This window comes from Enoplosus armatus, chromosome 19, assembly GCF_043641665.1.
Source record: "Enoplosus armatus isolate fEnoArm2 chromosome 19, fEnoArm2.hap1, whole genome shotgun sequence".
NCBI classification, from domain to species: Eukaryota; Metazoa; Chordata; class Actinopteri; order Centrarchiformes; family Enoplosidae; genus Enoplosus; species Enoplosus armatus.
This window is the reverse complement of record NC_092198.1, coordinates 12034397-12061773: the sequence shown is the minus strand read 5'-3', so window position 1 is coordinate 12061773 and position 27377 is coordinate 12034397. Positions and strand designations below refer to the sequence as shown.

Sequence of the window (27377 nt, the reverse complement as noted above, 5' to 3'; positions counted from 1 at the left end):
TTACTAAATGAACAGATTTCAATAGCTTCATCCTTCATTGGAGTTCTGACTTCAAAGATTCAGTGACAATGATTTCAGCTTAACTGTTAACTTGTGGTTGTAGCTGATGAGTTTAACAGTGCAGCTTTGCTCCACACCTGAAATTACACTTAAAACACAGTGGAGACAGGTGTAAACAGACATCTGTCAAAGTCACCCACGTCTCTTTACAACATTTACATATGACTGATATGTATTTACATGACTTCTGAAGAGAGTATGAAATGGCATAGATGAAATATACAAAAATATTTCCTGTACCTTGCTTACATGTTTAGTGTGGTCTTTAAGAGCAGGGATACCCCCCCCCCCCCACCCCAACTACACACTCACTTCACAGAAGTGACAGCAGGTGACAAATCACTTCATGCCAGAGTTGTTCAAGCCAGGCCATGGCAACTTCATTTGCGCCCATGTCACCATATGTAGATATTTCACAAGTACAGGATATGTCGGTCAAAGCTATTCTGTACGCCCCTCCCACCTGAATTACTCCAGACTACACAGCAATATTCAAATTCAGCCACCAGTCTCCCAAATAAAGCAGGTATGTTGAAAACCATGTTGACAGGGTATGAAGATTGTATATCACAAACAATGACAATAATGTTAAAATTCATATCTGAATAGATAAACAACAGAATTTACATATAAATTAATCCATGTAACATTTCTTCTTCCTTCAGAGTCCCAGGAAACCATGTGGAAAAGCAGTTCACCTCATCTATATTTACTCCTCGACATTCCCACGTTTTTAACAGTGACACACCTTTCACAATGGTGAAACGTGTGAACTCTTAGTAGTGCTCCTAAATGATGCATAAATCTAAGCCTCAATTCCAGCCAAGATCGATTGAGATAGTAACAAAAGGAATGGCAGAGAGCAAAAACAAAAAGACCCTCCTACCCTCCACCATGTTTAATCATTTAATAAAATCCTAAAAGCAAAAGCAGTATAATAAAGTGGTAACTGTTTCACTTAAGTTTTGTACAGCAATGGATTTCAGTGCCCAGTAGTACCTGTGCGCTCTGGGAAAAAACAACTTTGATCTCCAGAGTGTGGTTTTCAAGTATTACTGCTGCGTCTTTTGAAAACTGCACCTCGACGATTCCTCTCTCAGTTAACCGATCGGTTATCATGTCTATAAGCTTCTTCTAGCTAAAGCAGCATTTATTTGCATGATGATTACCAAAGCTCAGCTCTTTGGCCCTACATGCATTGCAAGGTGCCACTGTCAAACGGAGCAAATCTGAGGGCATCCTTGGCAAATGCAGCCAATGCTTATTGCACCAACTCTAGTGGCAGCATTGTGTAGTGCAGCGTGATTGTATCTCTCTCTATGACCAGGGCTGATTTTAGTCTTTGCTCCAAAATCAAAGTTTATTAATCTCAAATGAAACAACTGTGCCCTTTCAACAGATTGCATTTAAATCCCAGATATAACTCAGGGTAAACAGGGAGGGGACATCTCATTTGAGGCGTTGAGTAACATTGGCTAAAGCCACTGCAAAGGCCTGCACAGCAGAGAAGGGATACTGGAAATCCAGGATGTAGGCATTACCATCAATCCTGCCAAACTGCATCACCTGTGTAGAAAAACAAGCAAAGATAATACAAACTGCAGGCAAAGGTAGTAACATTAACATCATGTCCTTGTGCACACTGTATTTCAAATCAGTAATACTTCAATAGTTTTCTTACCTGTCTGCCCTCCAGTTCAATTTGAAAGTTCTTGGCAGACTCCTGTGTAACGCGCCCACCAAAGTCCAGCTGGTAGACCTGCGTGGCTTCATTCCACAGTGGCTGCTTATTGGCCATGACATACACAAACCCCTGGCTGCCCAGCCCCCGGTCCTCCTTCTCATTGGCCTTTCGACACTTGATCTCGTCCAGTTCACTGGCAGCCCTCAGGTTCCTCTTACTCTTCCAGCCCTTCTTACCACTCTGGCACTGATTGAGCAGCTCATCCCCACTGATGAACAGCTCTGGTTCACTTTCTGAACTGTCTTGGAACTCACTATTGGCAGTGGCCTTACTCAGCTTCTTGGCCTTCAACTGCTGCTCTTTCTGTCCCTTCAGCTTCTTCTTGTCCCTTCCTCCCAGCCGCGGACTGGAGATGAGTGAGTTGAAATCACCCAAAGCCCTGCCCTCCTTTTTTGACTTGCTCCCTTCAGCCAACGGTGGTACATTAGCCTCCTCAGCGCGTCCATCCGCCCGCTTACGGTTCTTCTTGATGAACTTTTCAGACCGCTGTGGCACAGGACTCTCTGTCAAGGAGAGCACCTCCTGAAAACCTTCCCCAGCCTCTGCCATGGCCTCTTGTAATCCTCCATGGCTTTGCAGCTCTGTTGGTGGTGGCGGAGGTGGTGGCGGAGGAGGAGGAGGAGGAGAGAGAACATTTTTGTCTACTGCCATTTGGGAGGCTTTGGGTGGTAGTGGCACTGCAGGACTGGGCAGAGGCGGGCAAGAGTTATAGGTACCCCAAGGAGTGTGAAGGGAAATGGGGGGAATGGGAAGTCCGGCACAAGCACTTCCTCCTGGATACATGGGTGGGAGAGGGCAACAGGCTAGGTTTGCTAGGTTTGCCAGGTTTGCAGGGTAACCCGGTGGTAAGACTAGAGTTGCATCCTGCTGTGAGAACGGCACAGGTGCCACCATCTCCTTTGGGGAGGAGCATGGGCGTGGTGACCCTGGGATGGGCTGGAGAGGGGCTCCAGAATAGGCAGTTGTTGGAGGGTATTGAAGAGAGATTTGGTAGCCTGCAGCTGCTGCAGCAGCTTGAAATGATGCAGCACTGGGGCTGGTGGGGGACTTTGGAGAAAGGACAAAAGGCAGTCTGGACACATCCAAGTGCTGAGCTGGGCTTAGAATAAGTGGGGGTGGTTTGTGGGGTCCAGGGGGGCCAGTGGGATTCAGCGTAGCTGTCCGTTCCTGAGGAACCCACACTTCCTCTGTGGCAGCTGGATCCCACTGATAAGGAGGTGGGCGTTTGACAACCAGCCCTGATGCATCATTTCCTCCTAGCGCCAGATGCCTCAGTGACTGGTTCAGTGTTTCATCCTCAGTAAATGCTGAATTAACATAATCAGCTCTGTCTCTGTTACCTCCTCCTCCTGTTGCAGTCCCAGATCCTTCGAGAGCGCTCAGCAGGTTGTAAGAGGACTGAGAGGCCAGAGGAGTAGTGCTGTTGGAGTGAACAATAACTGTGCTGTGTGGTGCCCCATTCCCTGGGGGGAAATCCTGTCTAATTATAGTTCCTCCTGCTATTCCATTAGCACTCCCTGGGGCAGTGCTTCCAATACTGGATCCACTGCTACACTGACTGCAGGTGTATAAGGCTGTTGGCACCCTCTGCTGGAACGACGCAGCTAGTGCACTACTGTTTTTAGCCTTAGGAGGCAGTGGTCTGGGCGGTTCCAGCATCTGGGAAACTTTGAGAGCGGCCTCTCGGCTGTTCCTCCTGAGAGTGGCATGGATCAGACTGCTGTCAAGCCTCTGTCCTGGGTTCCTGCCAACAGCACTATTCTGATTGGCTGGGTCAGGGTACGGGGGTGGATCTCCGCTGGGTATGGAATAGCGAGGTGCAGTGAGCCTGTTGAGAGTGGCAGAGGTGTAGGGAAGCTGGATCTTCTTGTCAGCTGAGGAAGAGGATGATGAGGAGGTGACCCTGAGAGTGGCAGAGCTGCCAGGTCCCTGGAGTGTGTAGACATTCTGATTGCAGACAAGGCGTGTTCGAGGACGACATACTTCCTCCACATTCCCACTGCTGTCAAATGTCGTTATCCTCTCATATCCCAGTGGTGTGGGGTACTGCGCTTGTTGCTGAGTTGAGGGATAAAGTGGAAACTCTCCCTTCTTCAGACAACCATCTCCAGGTGGAGGAGTCCCACCGGTGCCCCCTCCTGTTCCGGACGCAGCGCTGGAGGCTGCAGTCAAGGCTGATGCTGAGGCCGCAGCAGCTGCTGCAGCAGCCACAGCAGCGGCCACTGTCCCGGGGTAGGGGGGAGGGGGGTTCATCTTACTGAGCTCTAGAGGGGCACTGAACACCACGGTATCACCTTCAGCCAGCTGTGGAGTTGACCGAGTGGTTTTAATTTTCAGTAGGTGCTCGTGTTCACCTCCCACTGCTCTCTCAACTACTAAATCAGCAGGTGGATGAGGGATCTGTATCTGCAGCGCCCCTGACTGGAGCTGGTGCACTGCTGCACCTGAAGGCTGCCCTGATGACATAGAGGGAACAGGAATTTGAATTTGGAGCTGCTGCTGAAGTTGATGGTGGTGCTGCTGTTGTTGCATCTGATGCTGCTGCTGTGATTGCTGTTGATGATGAATTTGTTGCTGTTGCTGCAGGTGCTGCTGAATTTGTTGATGCTGCTGTTGTAGTTGTTGCTGTTGTTGTATGTGTTGCTGGAGCTGATGTTGATGCTGCTGCTGTTGTATGTGTTGGAGCTGCTGCTGAATGTGCTGTTGCTGAAGCTGCTGCTGCTGCTGTAGCTGCTGCTGCTGCTGTAGCTGCTGCTGTAAGTGTTGGTGCTGGAGCATCTGCTGTTGTTGGAGTTGCTGTTGCTGCTGTTGGAGTTGGTGTTGCTGTTGAAGTTGTTGGTGGTGCTGAATTTGTTGTTGTTGTTGTTGTTGTTGTTGTTGGTGGTGGTGCTGTTGTTGTTGTTGGTGTTGGTGGTGCTGCAGTTGTTGATGGTGACTTGGTTGTTGTTGTTGCTGCTGTTGTTGTGAAGGATGATGAGAAGGTGGAGGTCCCACCATTAGGCGACCCATTTCTAATCCCCCAAAGATGACCTGACCAGGACTTGAGTACCTGGTGGGAACTGTGTACTGGGCTGTCAGGATGGTGTCCTGGCTTTGGTCTGACCCACCGGCAGCAGCCCCAGCAGGGTTTACTGTGGGGTTCGTTAGGACATCCAGCTGAACATTTTGATTGGCTAGGAGTGACTGGACCAGACCAATGCTTTGGGCGGGGGACATGGCCTGGGCGGGACTATGGATGGGGGCAATAGGGATGTTGACAGTGCAGGGCGGGTTGTCGTCGGCGCCGCCAGCAGGGCCCGTGACAGGCAGATCATCTTCATCTTCACTGAAGACGTTGGGGCTGAAGACAGGCAGATTGATGTAGTCCATGGAGATCTTACGCACCTCTGGCAGGTAGATAGTCATCTGTCTGGGCTGCAGATGGAGGAGGCTGGTCTTATAGATGACTGAGGGGAGAGGGACAGGGTAAGAATAAGAAAAATAAAAATAAAGGCAATTGAGAAATGGGACTATTTAAAATAACTATTACTTATTTATTCATTAATCATTAAATGTAAATGGAAAAGTCGTTGATTGGTTACCTGCACCAAGATTGGTTGGCAAGAATGTGGCCAGCCCCACAATCTTGAACTTTGTTCCCCAAATATTGGATGTGACCTGAGCAAGGTAATTTTGCTGCAAGACAGGAACAAAGAGAATCACATTATTTTCTATAATAACATAAAAAGAACATCTGAATAATAATGAATTTGGCTCAAATGATTAGACTTTTACCTGAGTGATGTCATCTAGAGGAAATTCCCTCCGTGTTAGACTGGGTGACCCAATCGAGGGTTTCCGTATAGGTAACCGTGGTGACCTGGAGATCTCTTGTGTAGCACGGGACAGTTTGGGCGATTTTCTGGGATCAATGTTGATCCTGTTGGTAAAGGGACAAACTAAGTCTCTACAGAGAAGGTAGTAAATTAAAAAAAGGTTTAGGCATGCAATGAACCAAAAAATTCAACAGAATCTGACATTTCTGTAAAGGGTTATAATACAGGAAGGAAGGTTAAGATTTCAATAACTGCTGGGATGCCACACTTATTACGAAATTCAACGCTAAAGGTACAATTGCAGTGTATTTGGCAGAAATATGAATCAAAACAATACACATTTATTCAAAGGTTAATTCTTATGTTCTCATGCTGTTGGAGGATGGCGTAAAAGCAATCCAATCGGAACGCATCCTTAAATCACCTTGGCTTATTTAATATTGTGCAGAGAGACCCAAACAACCTCTTGCCCATTTCACATGGACCGTTGACTGATGATGGGCCAAAGAACCAAGTGTCAAACAGGCAAAACAGGAAATATTAGTTAAAGACAGCATGCTGCAGTACACACAGGTCAGGTGTCTGGTTACCTGGGCAGTTTGGGGGATTTGCTACCCCTGGATATCTTTGGAGATTTCTTGCCAACCCAGTCATCACTCAGCTCAATGTCACTGGAGTCTGAGCAGTTACAGCTGTCAATCATGGCAGATATCAGACTGTTGCCATATATCTCATCTGAGGAGAGAAAATAAGATGGATGGAAAGAATGGAGTCAATATTGAGTGAACAGATCATAAATGTGCAGTTCTCAGGATAAACTTTACTAAATACATCTAACATGTGGCATTATTTGTTCTCTTATTTATAATGATGCAGCAATCCTCTTGATGTTAAAAAATAATATAACATCATTTGATTCTAGCTAAAATGTTAATTATCTTGCCGTTTCAAAGGGTACGCTGACAAAAAAATGGTATAACGTTGTGAACTAAATCAGGGAGGAATATGAGATGACAGTCTTTGTCAATTATTACAATAAAGTTGGCATTGCAGGAAATATACTTTAACAACCTGGAGGTAGGAACCTTCATCCGTTTTGCGAAACATGATGGAAGCAGTAATGTTCCACCATTTCTACAGATAAACATTTAGACCCATTCTGTCTGAACCACTGTTTCAGTGGTTTCAATTCTTTTCTTTTTCATCATTCATATGGAGCCTGTGAACCACTGCTGCTCCAGTTTAGGTCAAGCTAATTTATTTGATGGACATTAAGTGTGGATGGGCTGGAACCATTTCATGGCTGGCTTCATTTATCACTGCGTGGGGAGGGTGCGGGTTGATTTATGAGGAACCCAGGGGCCATCAGAGCCCCCATTAAGCAGCTTATAATTAACATGGGCCCAGTCTGCCCTATGTGACTAAAACATACTTACTCTCCAAGTGCCAACTCAAGAAGCTCAAATAACTGGAAAAGTACTGGAGCAGGCAAATATGTCTGGGAGGAATACATTTAGCAGTTCTATTTGAATCTTTACAGACAGTAAAACATATGTATGTTATGATTAAAACAGTCATATTATTATCAAAAACAAAGAATACATTGTGTTTCTTGCACAGCCATCCATATCCAGGTCAGTTACACAGAAAGCAGTAACAGCTCATTGAACAAGGACATGTTAGTTGATAAATTGGTTTTGTTAGGTTATTGTGTTCTGTTAAGTTGCCAATATGAAGGAAGCTCAGTTTTACCTGTTTTCCCATCTGTCTTGGGGTCCATAATGACAAATTCTGGACGCAGTTTACTTATTCGTCTGCCTTTGAGGATAGGCACGAGACCTCCGAGGTACTCCAGGTACAGAGTGTAGCAGGGCCCCCCCACCTCGGGGTTATCCTCTGTACGCTTCATGGTACAGTGCAGACGCTCGTTTCCAGCTGTTGGGTAGCTCACAAAATCACGCATGTTGTTGGGATCTGGGATAGGGGGCTGAAAGAGAAAACATGGGGTTGTAGTGTAGTTCAAAAGCTCATGTCACTGCTGCCATAACAACCTTTTATTTAAGTGTATTGCTAGTAAAGTTTGTTATGCCAAGATACACTTTGCCTGGACTAATCTCAGTAAAATCATGACTTGCTGTCTCAGAAGGGGACATCTATGACAGCACTAGTATGCATACATCAGGTAAATTTCCAGGAAGTGTTTCGCATTTATTTTTATGGTTTTAATGGACCTAGCACCCTCCTGTTCTGTGTTACCTTGATGGTGGGGACGAAAGCAGTAGTGACGTAAGAACAGAGGCGGGAAGGCATGGTGAGCTTGGCAACATCTTTCTCCTCCTTCACTGCTGTGGCGATGCCCTGCTGGCAGAGTAGCTGCAGGCTGGCAACGCGGTGCTCCACTCGCACGACGTAGAGCGCTGGGCCACATGCCAAGAACAGACGAGAGTCCCGGTGACCCCAGCACAGCGTAGTGATGGGGCGCTGCAGGGCGATGGAGAAGATACATTGGAGAGAGGATAAGATTGTTTTGTCACATTTACTGCATACAGCACTACATCCTTTCAAAAGGTTAATGTCCAGCATGAAAGATGAGTGAATGTTAAGGTTTCTGACGGTGATCAAATTCCTCCTTAAATATTGCAGGCATACCTTCAAATAATTCATATACTTGCAATCTTCTTGGAAAGTTTGACACATGGTGCAACATCTTGAATGTCAGAGGGTGCAACATCAACTGATGGCTATTTCAAAGACAATTTGATTTTGTATGTGTGGAAATTGCTTGAGTTTACCAAACTGTCCCAATGTGAAATCAAGTTTAAATAAAAAGATGCTAGAAAGCAGAAAAGTTTCTAACGTTAAACAACATCTTATATTGGTAACTTCGCTTACTTTACGTTAAGTTATAAATAGGTTAATTAAAGTATTTTTCTTTGGATCACAGCCACTTGGCAGGACTTTCTCCAGCTAGTGACGTCTTAGGTCTTCAAATTTATATTGAGGTGTAGTCCAATCATTGAGGAAGGGAAATAAAATACATGAAGAGCAAGGTTCAGGACACAAACTATAATTACATTATACATTACATGAGTTAGGTAAGACTCCGCCACAAAACCACAAATAAGTAATCCGAGTACTGTGACTCAGATTACTAGTTAGCCAGGTATGGCCCTGTTAAAGTTGATCACCTGTGCTGGTGTGTCCAGTGTGTAGATGTGTTCACCCCGAACGTTGTAGAACTTGACAATGGCGTTCCTGGTGGGGGGAGGACAGGAGGGGTCGGGGGAGAGGAGGGTCCTCTCCATCCCGGCCACTGCAAGGAGGTCCCCCTGTGAGCACCAGTGGACCACCACATCTACAACACAAGTCACAGGAGAAAAAGTAACCATAATGTTATGCACATTAACATATGCAGCCAGTTTTGAAAAGGTAGAAAACTAAATTCCTTGAGACATATTTTGTAAATAGGTATAAACAAGTGAGCAAGAGAAACAATTAAAGAAAGAGACAAAGTTGCTGGAACACTTGGGCATGCATTAATGAGAAGACACTCACCTTTCAGACCCGTGCGGATGAGGGTGGGAGAGAGGTCATCGTAGTTGTTCATCAGGCTGATGTCTCCAGAGGTGAAGCTGACTGTCAGCAGTGGTTTCTGGCTGTGCACTGAGAAGAAACAAAGGACAACACAAACATCTTAGACAGGCAGTGTGAGAGCAACACAATGAGGTGAGAGACGATTAATTGACTAATCCAGAGAAAATGATTTGGCAATTATTTTGATAATTGATTATTTTTTCAAGCAAAAGAATTGCCAAAAAAATGCCCTAGTTCCAGCTTCTAAGTTGTGAGGGTTTGATCCTTTTCTTTGTCTTATGTGATTGTAAAATAAATATCTTTAGGTTTTGGAGTGTTGGTTGGACAAAGCAATTTGATGGCATCACTTTAGGCTTTAGAAAATCGGGATGGGCATCCTGACATTTTACAGACCAAACGATTTTTGAGAAAATAATCTGCAGATTAATCAGCAATGAAAATAATGGTTCGACCATAAATGAGGTATCATAATGACAACCTACAGAGGATGAGATAATTAATATGCATTTCCAGAGTGGGCCATAAAATACTGTGTGTGTGCTTATTTGTAAGGTTGTCTGTGTTTACTGTAGAGGTAGTTAGGGGCTGTTATGAGAGAGGCAAGGACAGTTCCACATCCTTGGCAGCTGTAATTCATTTTCAGTGAGTTTCCACTGTGTCCTATTCACAAGAATACACAATTGCACTAACACACACTCAGCACATCTCACTGCTGCATTTGTAGCTGCAAACAAGTGTCATTCTCAGTCAAACTGCTATAAATAAAACACCTTCAGACAACCACCCATACGTTTTCCCTTAAAACATCCTTGAGTATGTCCTTTCACATAGTTCTGCGATGACCCAAATACAGACACAAATGAAATATCCACCTCTGCTTTTTGACTTTCAGCCCAAAACCATTACTACTTCGAATAGTAATAAGTTTACAATGGTCATTATATTAAATCAGATATATAATGCTGCTGTAAAAGCAGTGTGTTGTGCTGTGCGGTGATAATGGGTCATCATCATATATCATGAAAGAGATCTGGTAGGCGGAGGAAGAGGCAGCCTGGCATCTCAGTTGGTAGGTTGTCGACTTGAGAGATAATTTCTATCGGGGCCAATCAATTACTATTGACCGTTTTAATTAGTGAGTTAGAGAATAATCAGTGTTCCAGCTAAGGCAAGCACTTTTCAGCTTAACCACTTGGCCCACGGCAAAGGGAGGGGAAAAAAATAGCACAGCAGGAGGAGGACAGACCCTCACCAATACAGCCTTAGCAACTGGGACTAATTAAGCTCAAGAGAAAAGGAGGCAAAAAGACAAAACAGGAACCAATAAAAGTGAGCTTGTTACATGGGCTGGTGTACACAGTGAGAGCAGCAGGAGGGTGGGGAAAGCTAACCACATACAACTCTTCCATTGTGTGACTGCTCACGTCCAAGTGCACTAGATACACACTGACCATCTATCTATTGACATTGGACAGTGAACTCACCAGATACGCCCTCAGGCTCACTGTTGACTGGTCTTAATTACTACTATTGTATATATCTGTAGGCTGTCAGCACAGGAAGCAAATTCTAGAAAAGCTGACATGGCTTGCATCATTATAGGATTAACAAAATTTAAAAATATAAGTTAGCTGGAGGGGAATCTACAAGTGGGGAGTGTTTATCTTGCAACTGTTTTTTCCATTTTTGTCTGCAAGCTATAGACTCTGGAAATGATGGCTGCTGTGGACAAAGGCCCTAATGCTAATTATAGCACGCAGTCAACGGAGGCATAACACTAAAGTACCAGGGCTGTATCCTTGACATTGCAGGTAAACTTATACTAGGGGAGTCCTAGGGGATTTGGTTAAAGAAAGCACCATTGAAAAGAAAGAAAGGATTTTTTACCCCACTGAGGTGTTCCACTTCTGCACAAACGGCCAGCATTGTTTTTCTACATTTCAAAGAGATGCTTATTGCATCTTCATACAAGACAATAGACTTCCTTTTCAGGGTTTTTTAGTTAGAGGCTGTGATTGTCCACTTGAGTGTGCTGCACATGAAGAGTCCAGTGACGCACAGCCTTACACTGTGACAGCTGCTGCTGTTATGACAACAACTACTGCACCATTAAGAGCAAACAGGAGGTCCAGTGGCAACGTCGGCACAATGTCAGAAGAGCTCTTTTTCACTATGCCCCCCCACCCCCCCATCATCTTCCATTTGGTCACACTCTTTTGTTTTAATGCATCTGTCCCTCCCCGTCTTAACACCTGGCAGAGAAGTGGAAAATACTTGAATAGTCACCTTCCCACTTCTGAAGCTTCATTAAATGGCTGCCTGCAAGATCAGCATCACAAACAACTTATCCTTCTAACTATAAGCTTCAATTAATACGTTTTACACTTCAACAACAACATTATACCCCAAACAAAATAAAATTGTGTTTTCACAGAAAATAATGACATGACAAGAAAGTAACACTTATAGTTTAGACTGCCACAGTGTGCACAGTTTGGCTAAGACAACTTGCCATTATTACTGCACTACTGCATGTAGCTTGTCAAAAATGTAATGTCATTGTTTCACGTCACTAGAGTAAATTTTAGGATTTCTTTTTTATTATTTTTTTTAGAAACTTGGGTGTGACTGCTTATACTATTATTTACAATATCTTTGATCTGCCATAGCCTTTATTAAGCGGATAAACCTGAGGCTGCAGTGAGTATACAAGTATTTGATGCCTTATTCAAGAACATACCAAAAGTGATTTTATTTGGAGTATACTACCCCATGCACTACTAAACAGGGCAAAGCAGGGATCTCAAGATAGACATTTAAACATGTCAAAGACAGCCAAAAGTGTTAATAGCTGGCTCTATTTGTAGGTCAGGAGCACACAGCTGAACATGTTTTTGTGGTCTGATACATTGTTTTTCATGATTTGTTGATTTAGAAATCATTATTTCTCTCTATCTCATTCATAGATAATACGATCTGTCTATTAAATAACGACTTGTCAGAGGACCCAGGCACATTTTATGTCCACCTGTACACCTGTTCCCGGGTCTAAAATATTCATGAGAATACCAGGGGGACTGACGATACTAATGATAATATAGGGCACACCTATACACCCACCACCAGACATAACTTGTGCCCCCAGTTGGAAATCTTTCCCCTTCCCCTTGGACTAAGAAGCATGAGGAAGAATTGTTGGAGCAGTAAAAGATGGAGGGAAAAGGGGGGAGGAATTGAAGCTCACAGATGGCACCACATCTGCTTTCTTCTCTGCGGCGGTACCTCTATATAAAACAGCTGGACTACTATACCTCTGCACTATGCTCCCTATAGGCACAACTCCTTACTAGGTAAACCTATATTGCCCTCCAATTCTACATCAGATTATACTCATCATGTCTACACTGGACATGTTTCAGTTGCATTTTTCTGTAGTGTGTATGAAGAAGCCACAAAAAATTAAATTCAAACCCTGAGCAGCTTACCTTTTGGTGGAGAGTAGTCGTCAGAGTCTGTGTCGCTCTCACTGCTGTCCTCCACCAGGAAACTGGGATAATTCCAGGACATGCTGACGATGCCATCCGACTCATGCAGCAGAATGTGGGCCAGCATGCGCCCATGGCAGTCCATCACTATCACCTGTCCATCTGCAGTTCCAAACAGCACCTAGAGAGAAATAGTCAAGGGTTATTAGGGAGGAGAAGAAGAAAGAGGAAAAAAAATAATAGAAATTTAACTTTGACACAAACACAGAAGAGCGAAGAAGGAAAGGGAGGCAGACTTAGAGATAGGTGATGGACAGAGAGCAAAGAAAGCCGAGAGAAATGCATATCAAAAAGGAAAACAACTTGGAGAAATAGACATAAATGGGATGAAGGCGATGAACAAAGGCCAGAGACATGTATGCAGACTGAAAGTTTTATGATGTCCAACCTGACCTGACAATTTAACAGCATGAAAGCAAAAACATTGCCTAACAAACCCACAACACATTCAAGACAGAGGATGCTTGCTGTCACTCACAGATGATCTCCCCTCAGGGCCTGTCTCTGCTTTCTGAATGACAAGTCCACACACTAAAAGTGGCAAATGAAAACCTAAAACTTCTACATCTATTAGCATTCAAAGGCTGGCATAGTACTAGGCGGAAACATCGTACCCATCGCAATTCTGTGGGATGTGTGTGTGTGTTACCTGCTGGTCATCAGGGGTCCAGATACCACAGGTAATCTGGCTTTCCAAGTTGATTTCGGAGGACCAGTGTCTCTGCCCGCTGACTGATCCCACCAGGACAAAGCCATCACGGTAGGAGATGAGAGCCTGGGTGCCATCGTGGGACCAGGTGAAGTCACTCACCTATAGGGCACCAGATACATTAGTTAAGGATTATGAAAAACCACAGCTAGTAGGTATCAGAAAAATCCACCTTTGTGTACATCTACACTGTTGGGTACACTATCAGCAGAATCTGATGTTCATTTTAACTCTTGGGATTTATAACGGCCATTTTTCCACAATTTCCTGGCATTTTATAGAAACAATAATTCATCTAATTTAACTAATCATTAGTGGCTGCCGTAAGTGTTTTAGGTTCCCTTGTACACTCAGTAGCAGGGTTCTAATGATGGCAAAGATGAGGTCATTTCAAAACATCTTGAGATGTAAAGGAGCACAGCCTCTAGGAGCCACTAGCGAGGCGATTTTACATTTGTCACTTTGCTTTGAAATTCCTAGTTTCATCCCAGTATTAACAGTGACCAGTACCAGAATAGTCAGAAGTCAGAATACCACAGAATAAAGTGAATCAAAATACATGCAGACTGTTAACAGTGAAAGGGTCTCCCTTAACAGAAATGACTGCCTCTGTAAATGTCACTTGTACTTGAATGAAACCTTAACCTCCAAGGGAAAAAAAGCAGAGGCAGTATTTTAAACTGTATACGCCATATATCTAAAGAAAGGGGCCCTTGTTTATACTGTCATCTACTAAGCAAATTGATCACAAAAGATAACATGCTGTTAGGATGTGTCAGACTCAGCTCAGCAGATGACAGTGATTGATGGATCAGGCCTACCCATCGTATGTTTGCTTGGCAGTTATTATTTAAATCAGCACATGTAATATCAGAGTTTTTTTCCAGTTGGGAAATGTTGGAGGCAAATGGCTTAGTCAGTCACAATATGGTGGGAATGTACAACAATAAAGTGTTATCTTAACTCTGCATACAGGTTAAAGTGATTGACATAGACATACTTGTAAATAAACTACTTTGTTTAAATATTTGATGCTTGTTTTGCTCCCATTACTGTTCTATATAGTGCTCCTACTAGCTATTTATATGTACTCCATTATATTTTCGTGAATACTATTGTTATTTCTGTGCGTGCCTTCCATATTCTGTGTCAATGTAAAGTACATCACACCAAGTCTATGTTAAAATGTATTTTTAATGTATCAATTTCTGTGTAATGTATTTTACCTGCGCTCCACGGTCATTGACCAGCTCCACGGACCAGCGGCCCTCATACTGGATCCAAACAAAGATCCCTCCATCTGTATCACAGGTGGCCAGTTTCTGGAAGGGCTCATTCCACCGCACCAAGACCACCTTAAACACACACAGAAAAAGAAATGAAAGGGGAGAACAGCAAATGAACCAATTCCAGATTGTGTTGTGTGTAGAATTTAGCAGTGGCCTTCCACTTTGCCCCCTTAACTACAACAGATAATATGAGATGATCAACAACACAGTGCCTTGTCAGAGTGCCCTTGATCAAGATGCTGAACTCTTGCCTGCACGCTCAGTGCAAGTCGCTCTAAATTGGAGCGTCAGCTGAAATGCCTAAAATGCATAAAGTAAAATCCAGTTCCCACATTACAATGAGCTAAATTTAGCATTAAACCAGATGAAAATACATCACAAAGTGGGTTAACCTCATTTTGATAGAGTCGCAAAGGAGCTGCCAATATCCTGAATATTACAGACAATGAGATTCAATTATTCCATCTCTTATCAGAGTGTTGTCTAACCATACCACACTTCTCTCCTTGTTTGTAACTTGATACTGTAAACAATGGATAGCTGATGTTTTATATGTTTCAATGCACAGGTTATGTTTCTATTTTCATTTTATGGAGAGCATTATTTCATCCAAATCTGAATGTCTGACTTAAAGGGAAATCTAATATAAAAGAGAAAGTGACAGTAAGAGAAAAGAGAAGAAGGACAAGTGAAGGGACCCTGAATGCACTGATGCTTGAATGTTCCCACAGAAAATACTTTACTGTGGTTTAAAGATCAGACATACAGTAAACTGTACAGCCTAACACCAGTGACTGACGCATGGGTTTCTGTATTTGTCAGTGAATACATGAGTTGCAGAGGAGGAAGGTGTTGATCACTGGCAGAGAGCAGTACAGATCAAACTGTTCATAACCTCTACCTTTGTCAGTGTCACCCATCTTAAAAAGGCACCCATTACAATCTCCATCCAGCCCCCCTCCTCTGTCTCTATGTGTCTGGTCTTCTGTAGCGTGACTCAGCCTATTCCCAGAGGAATAATCCTAAGCAGGGAGCAGCTCTGCTCTCGCTGAGCGAAGCACGTGTGCTGTACACGCTCAAACACACAACACAGGGCTGGTTTTAGCGGGGCTTACGCTCTCTGAGTGCAAGTCCAACAGATCAGTGGCTGAGAGTTGGATAAGCCAGCCAGTCTTGCTCTTTTTCCCCAAACAACTCCATCTCCTCCTCACCCCCCACCCCCCCAGCAACAACCACACAGTCCAATCTATCCACAGTCCAGTGGAACAAGTGTCTTTAACTGTGTGTTCAAACTATTTCATATTAGAAGGGAAAGTTAATAAAAGTTACGGAAAACCAAAGTAAACAATCATTCTGCTCCAGCTGTATACTCTACATCTTCTTGTGCCAGTGCCACTTGATTGGTTACATCCATCTCAATTAAGAACTGTTATTGCAGATTTATAGAAAAGGCAATTATATTGTTCATGAATTATTTATTATTGTTTATTATTTTGAGTTTACGCCCCCCCCCCCCACCTGAAATAAAGAGAGCCTCTGCTAATGTCAGAAAAAAATAATTTATTTTTTAATTAAATATAACATTAGGCTTTTGCTTCGCAGTAAAAACTCTGAGCAGCACGACACAGCAAACTGGAGTTAGTTTAATAATCACCAATACATGGTGGAAGACACCCATGGTAGATTTTGTTCAGGCAGGTCGCTTTTGTAAGTATACCAGGCAATTTTTAATGCTTTAAGTCCAAACAGGGGTAAACAAAAATCTGTAGATGTTTCTATGCAAATAAAGCAGCAATGCTGAGGTAACTCCAGTTACCAATCAAATTTATTCCCTATTTGTCAGTCTTGTGTATTGTTAAAGGGTGTACCGACGGGGTTCTCCTAGGTGAACTTACAGTGATCTGTCTCGCACAAACATGTTTATATGAATACACCATGTGCAGCCCTCCAGCGTAATGAGTGTACAGTAGGATTGATAGCTCTCCTGGCTCTGCGCCCTCAGCAATAAGGTGTCCTGTGAGCCAGATTTACCGTGTTTTCACTCCCACACCCAGTGGTATAAATCCTAATGTTGCTCTATAGGTGTGTCGCAGCTGGCAAGCCACAGGAAGGAGGACACAATGAGACCTGGCCTCTTGCAGGTCTGTAGCTAAGGTCTCTATGTCATTCTGACTGAGTTGACCATATTCACAGACCATTAAGAAACAGCCTGCCATCTATCATTCAGCTATAGCAGTCACCTGATGCAGCAGTGCTCACTGGGCGCAAAGCTGACAAGCTTCGGCAATAGTATTGTCAAAGATAACAAATTTCCATGCTCAAGGATCTCATTGGGGGGGAATACAAATCTGTGTTGTTATTCCACTCGTGCACTGTCTGCAACCTCTGGTGAGCAAAATGGATTTTCCGGATGGTATTATACAACCTAATTCAGCTCTAGCCAGTGTAGACATGAGGAGCTCCAGTTTGCATAACATCATTCATACACTTAACAAAATAACAAAGAAGGGACAAAAGAAAAACAAAAAAAAGAGAAGAAAATAGCATGGGGTTTACACATGCTGTATCTTGCATGTGTGCTCACTTATCTGCAGCCTCATAGAGGTGAGAATAATCCATGCATGTGTAAATTTAGCTCAGCGTGGAGATTAGTGTGAGCTGGTCAGGCATCCCACAAGGCGGACAGCTGAGCACCTCACTGTGACGCAGCGATCTGGGAGATCAGACGTCACATGGAGACAGACAGGATAAGAGTGGGAAGCCACAGGACAGTGAGGGGCCAGAGGGATCACCGGCAGAAGTGGCATGTGCACATTTGCAAACACATACAAAAATTGAAAAATCTTCATTATCGCATACTGCATGGTCAGAGAAAAGTACTGACAAAACTGAATCACTTCATAGTAGGTGATTAGAGCTCACATGACCAAAGATCCATTCAAACGTTCATTAGAATGAAATATATAACAACTTTACATTTTAAAAAGTAGACAGAGTTGTAGGAGGACTGCAGCATGACTGAAAAAGCCTAAAGCCACATGTTTTGGAGCTTGTCTTATCCAATACCAACCAATTCCTAGTAAGAGAAAAAGAGACAACATGTTTCCGATCCCTTTAATTCTGCCCTTTGGCCAGTGCATGGCCATTGACAACTTGTGCTTGGGAAGTTGGCACCATCTTCACTCCTGCAGTGCCTTGCTGTTGTCACTGCGGCCCTGGCCTCTTGCTGGGACTTGGAGACTCTGAGCTGGGCTGACCCTAGCAACTTAACTGAGAAGACCAAATCAAATCAAGGGACAGCTTTGGGTTGCATTGGAGTCAGCAGAAGTGAGAGGACACTGTGACAGTGCAGTGTCACAGTGGTGCAGTCGTGAGCACATGGGTCCATGGCAACACTGGTCCCTGGCACCAAGGACTTTCTTTTTTGCAAGGTTACGAATAAACAGACTGGCCTGGTAAAACAGTAAACCAGTGAAGAATCATTGGAAAGCCAAGACCACCTGGCCAACAATAAAATCAGATACAGTATGAGCAAGCGAGAAGGAGAGACTTTCCCCTTTCCCTCCACAACCCCCCCTATACCCTCTCCTCTGATTCTGGGTCTGACATGATATTAAATTTGACGCAAAACTCAATTAAATAAAAGCGCTGCGCTGTGCTGTTACAAAAGCAAGGAAGCCAGAATGGGCAAAGTAGGGCCGGAGTGATTTTCAGTGTGACCGAAAGGGCAATGGGATGGGACCTTCAGGGGAAGTAGGGTCTGAAATGTTTAGGAGCAGAGCAAGCCTGTAATAAAACCTTAATCAATACCAATATCTGATAATAGCATTTACATTGGTTATTACTGGGTGTGAGACAAAACTCGAGGAAAGTAGCTGCAAGCGGCAAATTGTGTACTCTGGGTGTTGGCAAGGTGGACACACTGACATGTCTGTGCAGTTAAATGCTTGTAAAACAGTTTGTTTTTGATAATGTTGTTATTCATTATTTAATGTATGACCAGATGGTCATATTTTCTCCCTACAGTGCGGGTTTTGCACGGTTTTTGAGTACATGGCTGATGTGGTACTGACTGAATAATGCCGCAAGGATATTAGTGACACTGAATTGGCTCTTTATACCGCATTTATAAAAATTTCCAGGCTGCACCCAAGTCATAATGCAATAGGACATTGTGGGAAGAAATCATGACAGGCAAAAATAAATCTGTAGCATCACAAGACAACTTAACCAATAACTTGTAATGTAACACATGTAATTAATAGTTTTTGACATTCCTTAGATGTGTTTATGGACTGTATTAATCTATCAAAATGTCAATGCAATGGGTTGAGCTGAATCAAACTGACAAGTCTGTATGTGTGAACCTCTCTGAAACATAAACAGCAAACATAAAGTAGTATACACAGTACAAAAAGACATACATAAGAGCAGTCTGGTGCTTAAATTTTCCATTTTTTGTCTTTACGGCCATTTGCTGTGAAGACGAAATGAGGAGCTTTTATCCTACAAACAGCACAACTCAGAACCCAAGTGTGCAGATATGTCTTTCTGATCCCCGACTACAAATATTGCTCATAGCTAAAAGACCTGCACTTATAGGCCAGGCTGTCCCTCTTGGGAAATTTCTAGCAAGCAGACAAGTACAATTGAGTCTGAAGAAGCAGGGTACCTGGGTGTTGTGTAACATGTCCTCTCCGAGGATGGATTAGCACACCAAAGCCATCTCCACTAAGCACATTTGGTGAGACCATTTTAATGCAGTGAATGGGTACTCTTCAATCCTGAACAGGACTTCTAATGTCAAGAGGTCAGATAAGCAGAGAGCAGAGGAGGCCGTGTGAAGGCAGGGTAGTGACCAGCACAGGGGACGAGATCATGGCAGAAGGAAGTGGAGGATGGAGAGCTGAGGTGTAAAGCAAGGAACTACTGAGACCAGGAAAACAGATAAGTGTCTGGACACAGGTGGTAATGGGAGCTGAGGTGATTGACACTGAGGAAACCTCTGAGGCAGAAATGCAGCACAGCCCATTAAAAGTGATGACTTTACTCCAACTTTCCTCAGCTTGTATTGCAGGAAAAATGATGGTGCATTCTGCCTGTCGTGCAATCCATTATTATGGTCACCATTAAGTCTGAACAGACAAGTTAGTTGCACTGCACCACAGAAGTCATCCTGTATCCTCTTTCTCCTCACTGCCCATTTAAAAAGGGCTGTGCAGGTCTCAGATCAGTGCTGGTTCTTGCACAGACCCTCTACCAGAGATACAAACTGATTTATTTATGAGGCTTTGCCAGAGTACAACTTTTAAGGCATAAAGACGTCACACAGCATAAGTGGAAATGGGAGAGAGAGAAAAATAGTGGAGAGGTTCATCTAAAAGAGTGATTAATTCCCTCTGATCTATCGTGATCAGCAGCATCAGTAGAAGAGTGAACAGACCCCGTAATTTTCAGAGGACATTACAACAGCCTGAAACAAGAGGCACAACAAAACCATATCACAACTCTTGAGTGCTTTTGACAGACTGCTAAAACCTTTGCACCTTTACACAACTGAAACTTCGGTAAAGAAACCTTAAAATGTACGTGTCCTCTATTCTCTAGTTAAGTGTCAAATAAATTGGTACTAAGCATTATCACTGTACTAAGGCAAGGAACATCTAATCAGGCTCAAATCAGTGTGCCAATGAGCATGTAGGCCACAGAAGCCCAAAGAAGCTGCACTTTGAGTTCAACCAACGTGGTGAAGTGGTAAACAAGAGCTGGTGCCCTGGGGTCACCTGTCTCTGTTGGATTAGGGCCTTAGACATTTGTCCCTTTTTGCCTGAGCAAAGAACCTGGATCAGGCCTCGAAGGGAAAACAAACAGGTGGGACTTGCCTTTGGGCAATGATCCTTATCCATAAAACTCATGGGAATGGTAGTGAGGTGTCTATTAACTGTTTCAGCAGTCACGCCAAACTTCTCATCCATCGCTAAAAAGAGGTTTCAGTCACAACAATTCATAAACACAATGACAGTGCGCTGAGAACTTTATCAGGATGCATATTTTTAGCAACCAAAGTGAAAACACCCCCCTTGAGATTGTCACTTAATGTTCTACTTTCTCTCACAGTGTCCATGCTCAAGAAATAGGAGCCGCACTGTGCTTACTGACTGCAAGCAGCGACTACTTACTGTAGCAAAAACACACACCTACGGGCCGAAGATGTTGCAGAAATGAGGAAGCGTATGACAGGATCACAATGCAGAGGGATGTACGTACATGTATGTACAACAAAATATTAAAAATTGTAAAAAAAGATTATTTACTTTTCATTTTACTTTTGTGTAATGTTTACTCACTTTTAATATTCACAATTAACACCTATATATTCAGTTTTTTTTTCTTTAAAAACTGAATAAAAGAAACATACGCTGCAACCTGACTGCGTCACACTGAATCTACAATGGAATAGTACCAGAGGAGTAGATATTTTCACTGGAAATAAAAGCACTTCCCTCACATAGTAAAGCATATATGTATGATTCTATTGTAAGCAGCAAAGCTATCAGTTGATGGGATTCTGACAGACAATTTGCCCAAAACCTGTGCTGCGGCCAACATTTACTTGTCAACATGCTGACAGCCATTGTCAAGCCTGTCTCGAATGTTCAGCTCTCAAGGAGAATGAATGGACTCCTAGTGACTAGCTGCTCAGTCTGTTCAGCATCTGAGTGCATTGTAATGGAAAAAAAAGCACCTGATTGTCGAAAGAGGTGTTGATCTATTCTGATGCATATCCCAGAGGGATTACTCTGTAGCATCAGAAGTATAGTGACATAAAAAGACACAAAACTTCTTGCTTTCATCTATTTTCAATTTTATCTAAGTGTGGTGCAACTGACACACCTGCTGCTAAAGGTCAGCAGCTCTGTTTGGATAACGATATTAAAATAGTATCAGGACAATCGAGGCCAAATTTTCTTTCAATACTACTATTTTTTATTTGGCTGGTTGATTTATTTTTAGTCTAGAAAGAACGGTTACTCAGGCAAATAGACTTCAACTGTTATTCTGTGTTGTGATACAAAGTCGCTGTGTGTAACAGCCAAGGTGTGAAAAAGCTCTCTTTCAGAACAAAAGAGATCCTCAATCCCATCAACCCAATGATCAATCACCTTAAATCAGTTGAAACAGAAATCAACAAAGTTGTCACGTTAGGTCCTGCTAATTAAAACAAAAGAATAAAAGACTGGTGCTGAAATGATAGTTGATTAACAGAAAACGATTTACTTATTTACTCAATTTTTCAAGCAAAAACTGCCAAAAATGTTGTTTTTCTCTGTTTTACATCATTGTAAACTGAATATCTGTGGGTTGTGGACTGCTGGTCGGACAATAAAGTTATTTGAGGAGCATTTTGACATTTGAAACACTCAACGATTAAGCAATCATTGAATAATGAATCCTTCATTGATAAATGAAAATAATCGTTAGTTGCAGCCTTAGATAAGACCAATATTTCAGACCAATTTTTGATTTTAAGGGCACTTAAACCACACACCAATTAACAATAAAAAAATCTAATAGGCATCCATCATAATAATAATAATAATAATAACAATAATAAAGCAATATAATTAATTAAAGCTTAATTTTAAGCATGCACACAAAGACAGATAAAAATGTCAGCTATAGATATGGAATATGATAACAATAGTATGCTGATTTCACAATATGTTTATGGATCTGAGCATTTCTGCAAGCAGCCAAGCTCCACGAAAAACACACAGCACAGAATACAGAGTAGTATGCTCCTGACACCCACTGTGAAAAGATGGTTGTGGGAGACAGAACAAAAGGAGCATGGCACCACACACATACACCTTGCTCCCTTTGAAGCTGTTACCTTGTAATTATCTCTCGCCCTGGCTGAAGGGGAATTAGACACAGAGGAGGAGGACAAACCTTCATCAGAGATGTACTACTGGCCTTGGACCTGCAAAACCTTTTCATTATCTGAAGGAGATCATGAGAGCCTTCAAAGTAGGTGCTAGAGATGCTTTTATCCAAAGTATATTGTAGTGCCATGAGTTCCAGTCTTTATCATGGGTGGACTCAAGTGTAAATAAAACCCCTTATCCAGACAGAGGCAGTGCAACACTCTACAGGAATACAGTCCTCTACCCATCTGCCCTCTTCTTAACAGATGTCTAACAGCTTAAGATCCGCCCTTTACTTTACTACATTGCCCATATTGGGCCAAGTCCAAAAGACACATCAATTCAGACGCTCGCTTACATTAGAATGATCACAGGACACTCTGGTCTATACATCAACAGGAATAATGGCCAAACTTAAGGATGCTGGCAAGAGTATTGATCTTGGCAAGACTGGACCCCTACAGGATGAGTTCATGTTGCATTTTTTGTGTGTGCTCATTCATAACATGACTTGGGCTAATTTTTGTGAAAGGACACTCATCACCGATGACGACAAGTGTTCAATGACAGTGCTGTCATTTAAAAGACAGGACTGTCAGAGGACGTGACTGCTTTTACTGCCGAGCGTGCAGCTTTTGAAGACAAGGAAAGGTTGTATTGATATAGCTCTTTCAAACATAACTTTTAAAAATGAAATAATGATGGCTTGAGGAGAGTTTTTGCCTGTTCTGAAACATATTTTAATACCTGTATAGGACTGGAGACTATACATCAAGGTCTTGGGGGTAATTTTCGTTGGTGTAGGACTTTATACTGCAAACCGCATTCTCCTCAACAGAACTGGGATGGAAAATTACACAAGTGACTGAACAGATCTGTCATAACTTGACAGAATTCATTAGGTGGTGTGATTTCCACCACTGTCAGAAACCCCAAATTATGCATAGGGTGGACGAGTGATGGATTTTGCATTTCCCAAAGCATTTATTTCTTGCTTTATATCAAATCTAGGGGTGGAAGTGGAGAGGACATTACTACTTTCATTTCTGGTGGTGGAATGAGGTCAGAGGGCAGTGGGGAAGTCTTTGATGGATGTGTAGAGCATCTTGATAGATGCAAAAACATAATAATAATTACACTATTTATCTAAACAGTAAAATGAGAGACAAAGCTCTATGGTGAAATTGTGAGCCACCAGTGTGAGCTTCAATGCAAGTCAGTCAAAATGAAAACATCTCTCCTCCAGGACACCATGCTTTATTCACCAAACATTGATGGTGGTGGTGGCGGCGGCGGCGGTGGTGGCGACGACGACAAAATAGTCAAAAGCATTTGGTGAATAAAGCATGGTATACTGGAGAGGAGCTGTGCAATGTGTTTTAATTTTGATGGACTCATAGTTGAATGGCAACCAAATTATAAAGATATAACATATTACATCTTTATAAAACATATGAGCTATTAAGAAATGTTTGACTCAACAGAAGGACAGCTGTTGCATCTGCAACACGTAATGGGGATCCAGAAATGCAAACACCAAACAAACAAAACAAAACGTATGTGTCAAAATGACTTTTAAATCACCTTAAATATAAAGTCAAATTCACATAAAAAGAGAGGGTAAATTTGAGTTTTGTAGGTTTAACCTCCTCCACACAGCATGCACCAAAAACAACAAAAGGGAAATTTCAGTACTTGGACCAGATTCAAGTGGGCAGTGTTAAATGACATTTCTGCTGCGCTTCAGTCACTCTCTGTAGGGATTCATCCACTCTCCCTCAGCTGCCTTATGGAATGCTGACACAGCACCTTGCTCCATCTGACCAACAGCTACACCCACTGAAAGAGAAAACGCAACCTGTGTGCAATCTCCACTTGTGCCAGCACTGCTACATATTGACGGAAATATTCATATACATGGTGGGCAATAGACCCCGACATTACCCAGCTGATCATACCAATAACAAAATAAATGGCCTCTAGTGCACTAGTGACGGGAAACTTTGGTGGGTATAACCATGGTGAGAGATAAGAGCAATGCCAGGGAGTGGAGCACGGAAATGTTTTTACTAGGAGCAGCAGTGAGATCTAATGCAGGGGTGTCAAACGATGAGCCACAGAGTATGCAAGTCTTGCTTCCAACCAAACACTACAAACGTTTATTTCACAGATTACTCCTCCTCTGTTCTAGTTCAACCAGTGTAATCACCTGCCTCAAAACTCTCAGCCTGCAATGGCACAGGGTCCGACACCCTTCAACTAAAGTGAAACATCTTTGTGCTAGACAAGATAATTGAAGATAATAGCTTCAAGGACACTGTTCTGAACCTGACCCTGCAGATGGCAGAAGAAAAAGGGTGACTGGAAAACTGCTAAGGCTGTACTCTTCAATTAGATTTTTGTGAGCCCAGAGTGCTACCAAAAAGATAATAATTTGCAGTAATTTGCATTCCCCTGCATCCCAGCCTGTTTAAAGGGGATCAATGGGATCAATAATCTATCATCATAAGAATAAAGGTAGAGTTGTTTCTTTATAGCTTAGAGGACATTTTCAATTAGGAGAGGGGTAGATGTGTAAAGTAACTAATAACAAGTGATCTACCACTGTATTATTGAGAAGCTTTTTAATGCACCGTTTTATATCTTTAATATAATAAATGTAAGAAATTCTGCTTTTGCTTAATTAAAACTACTTTCGAACAGAGTAGCCTACAGTTATGCACATTTGGGAAAGTATTCAATTTAGTTATTTGGAATTAAAAAAAAAAAAAAGGTTTCTTGTAAACAAAATATTGTTATTAATCATTAGTAGTGCCACTCTCGAGAGTATCACTGAAATGGATGGTGGGTTATAATCATATCAAAATAAATACTTTTGATGCCATATTGCAACTTTTACAATAATTTTTACTCAGATTTGTCCTTTTCAACAGAAATATCATTTTTTTACTTGGGCAGGAATGATCTAAAATGCATTTTCACTTACCTCGCTATTGTGTCCTCTGAGGTTGAAGTTTACTCTCTGCGGGGTGGGCCGGTCCCGTCTGCAGTGGCTGGACGTGAACGTGACCCCGACAACTCCTCGACCGTTCCCGGTAGCGAGCCAGCCCTCCTCGTAGTAGCGCTTCCTGCACACCGGCTTCTCCTTCTCGCTCTTGGGCACCCGGCCCTTCCAGGATAGGCACAGGATGTTGGAGTCGCTGCAGAGGACCGGGCCATGCTCCACGGCGGCGAACATCCCTGCAGCTCTCTGCACCTCCCGTGGATAAAACAAGAATACCTAGAGGGAGGCCGGGGGTTCTTCGGAGGGGTCGGTACCGTTATGAGCGCCTCTCCTCCGCTGAGGTTACAGGTTCGGTGTCGGATGCGAGACAACGGTGCATAGTACTCGCGCTTTCCCTCGGCTATCTCGATGATTTGCAATACTGATTAAAGGTGATCAGTGAAAACTTATCCAAAAGCACAAATGAGGTCACAAAACTGTGGACTTTAGCATTGCTGGATTGAAGATATCAAATAGCCGAATGGGCTGCATACACAACAAAAGGCACTCATTCAAGTCATTTTGATGTGTTTGATCAGCGAGCTGCCTTGTTGACGCTGTTTCACTGACAAGGCAACAGATGAGAGTACCGGAAAATGATTTAGAAATCCACTGTGGCAGATTCAAGACTTATGTCGGCTGATCAAAAAAAGCTTTATCTTGTAAACTCGTCAACAGGCAATGCATCCATTCCATTCAACACGTCCCAGTGCTTCCAGTTGTAAGTAACGTTTCTGTCCAGTTCAGTATGTCATTTCTGGGTTCCGCGTCCTCCTCATACGACCCCGGCAGAGTGTGTGAGAGGAGGAGCAGGGACTCCTCTCCATCAGCTGTCAGCCCGCAGGAGAGCCGCTTCTCCCGGTAACGTCATCACGTCAGCCAGTCTGCCTTTTCAACCCGCCTCGGGGATCCCATTCAGGACTGCTGGATAATAATAATAAAAAAAAGAGGATGTCATTTCTTATGACAGAGAAAATGTAGCTACCAACTAAACAAGCGTGTTATAAAAAAAAATACCGTTTAAATCGTTTTATATGACGGTGTCACGGTACAAGCAGTGTAAAAGCGTTGAAAGCACTCACCTGCCGCCCACACCCGTTCATTTAAATATTAATACTCTAGCCTAAAATTACCCCTCACTCGCCGCTACTTATGTCTGCCTGAGCAATCACTTTAGTTCGAGGACTATCCTGCTCAGCGGAAGGATATTTAACTAATTGTTGAATTATTTAGAAGAACCATGTATCATTTTAGCTCCTGTTTTAATAGGCTAGCTACACTGGTGTACCAAAGCGGCCTCTCGCGGCTAAACGGTTAAATAAACAGTAAGGAAGGGAAACAGACCAGCTGTAAACAACAAAACAATGCGATGAAAGAGCAGAGAGAAAGAAAAATTAAAAAATATTAAAGAAATCCAACTAGGTCAGACAGACTAGACAGATACACTAGTGAGCACTAACGGGCGTTAAGATTCGTGATGCTATTGACTGTCATCTGACAATAAAATGTCACCCGATAAACAACTGTTGTATAAGAATATGATCGACATTTGGATTAAGGCAACTGTCATTATGGGAAAATCCAATATCCATACTAATTCCAATAAGACTAGACAAGTCACGGTACAAGAGCATCCCATATGACTCCAGT

At 42.8% G+C, this 27377-nt stretch overlaps 1 protein-coding gene across 1 annotated transcript; it reads right to left on the bottom strand.

Moving 5' to 3' along the window:
* Positions 1 to 1509: 1509 nt before the first annotated feature.
* On the bottom strand, positions 1510 to 26113 carry tulp4a (TUB like protein 4a). The gene is given in 17 exon segments (XM_070925953.1): positions 1510 to 1626; positions 1742 to 3267; positions 3343 to 3940; positions 3943 to 3966; positions 3998 to 4167; positions 4741 to 5250; positions 5386 to 5479; positions 5579 to 5723; positions 6210 to 6354; positions 7372 to 7606; positions 7876 to 8100; positions 8808 to 8974; positions 9175 to 9312; positions 12699 to 12879; positions 13408 to 13569; positions 14694 to 14822; positions 25671 to 26113. Coding segments are annotated over 17 exon segments (4818 nt in total). The 5' UTR covers positions 25923 to 26113.
* Between the last annotated feature and the right edge of the window lie 1264 nt (positions 26114 to 27377).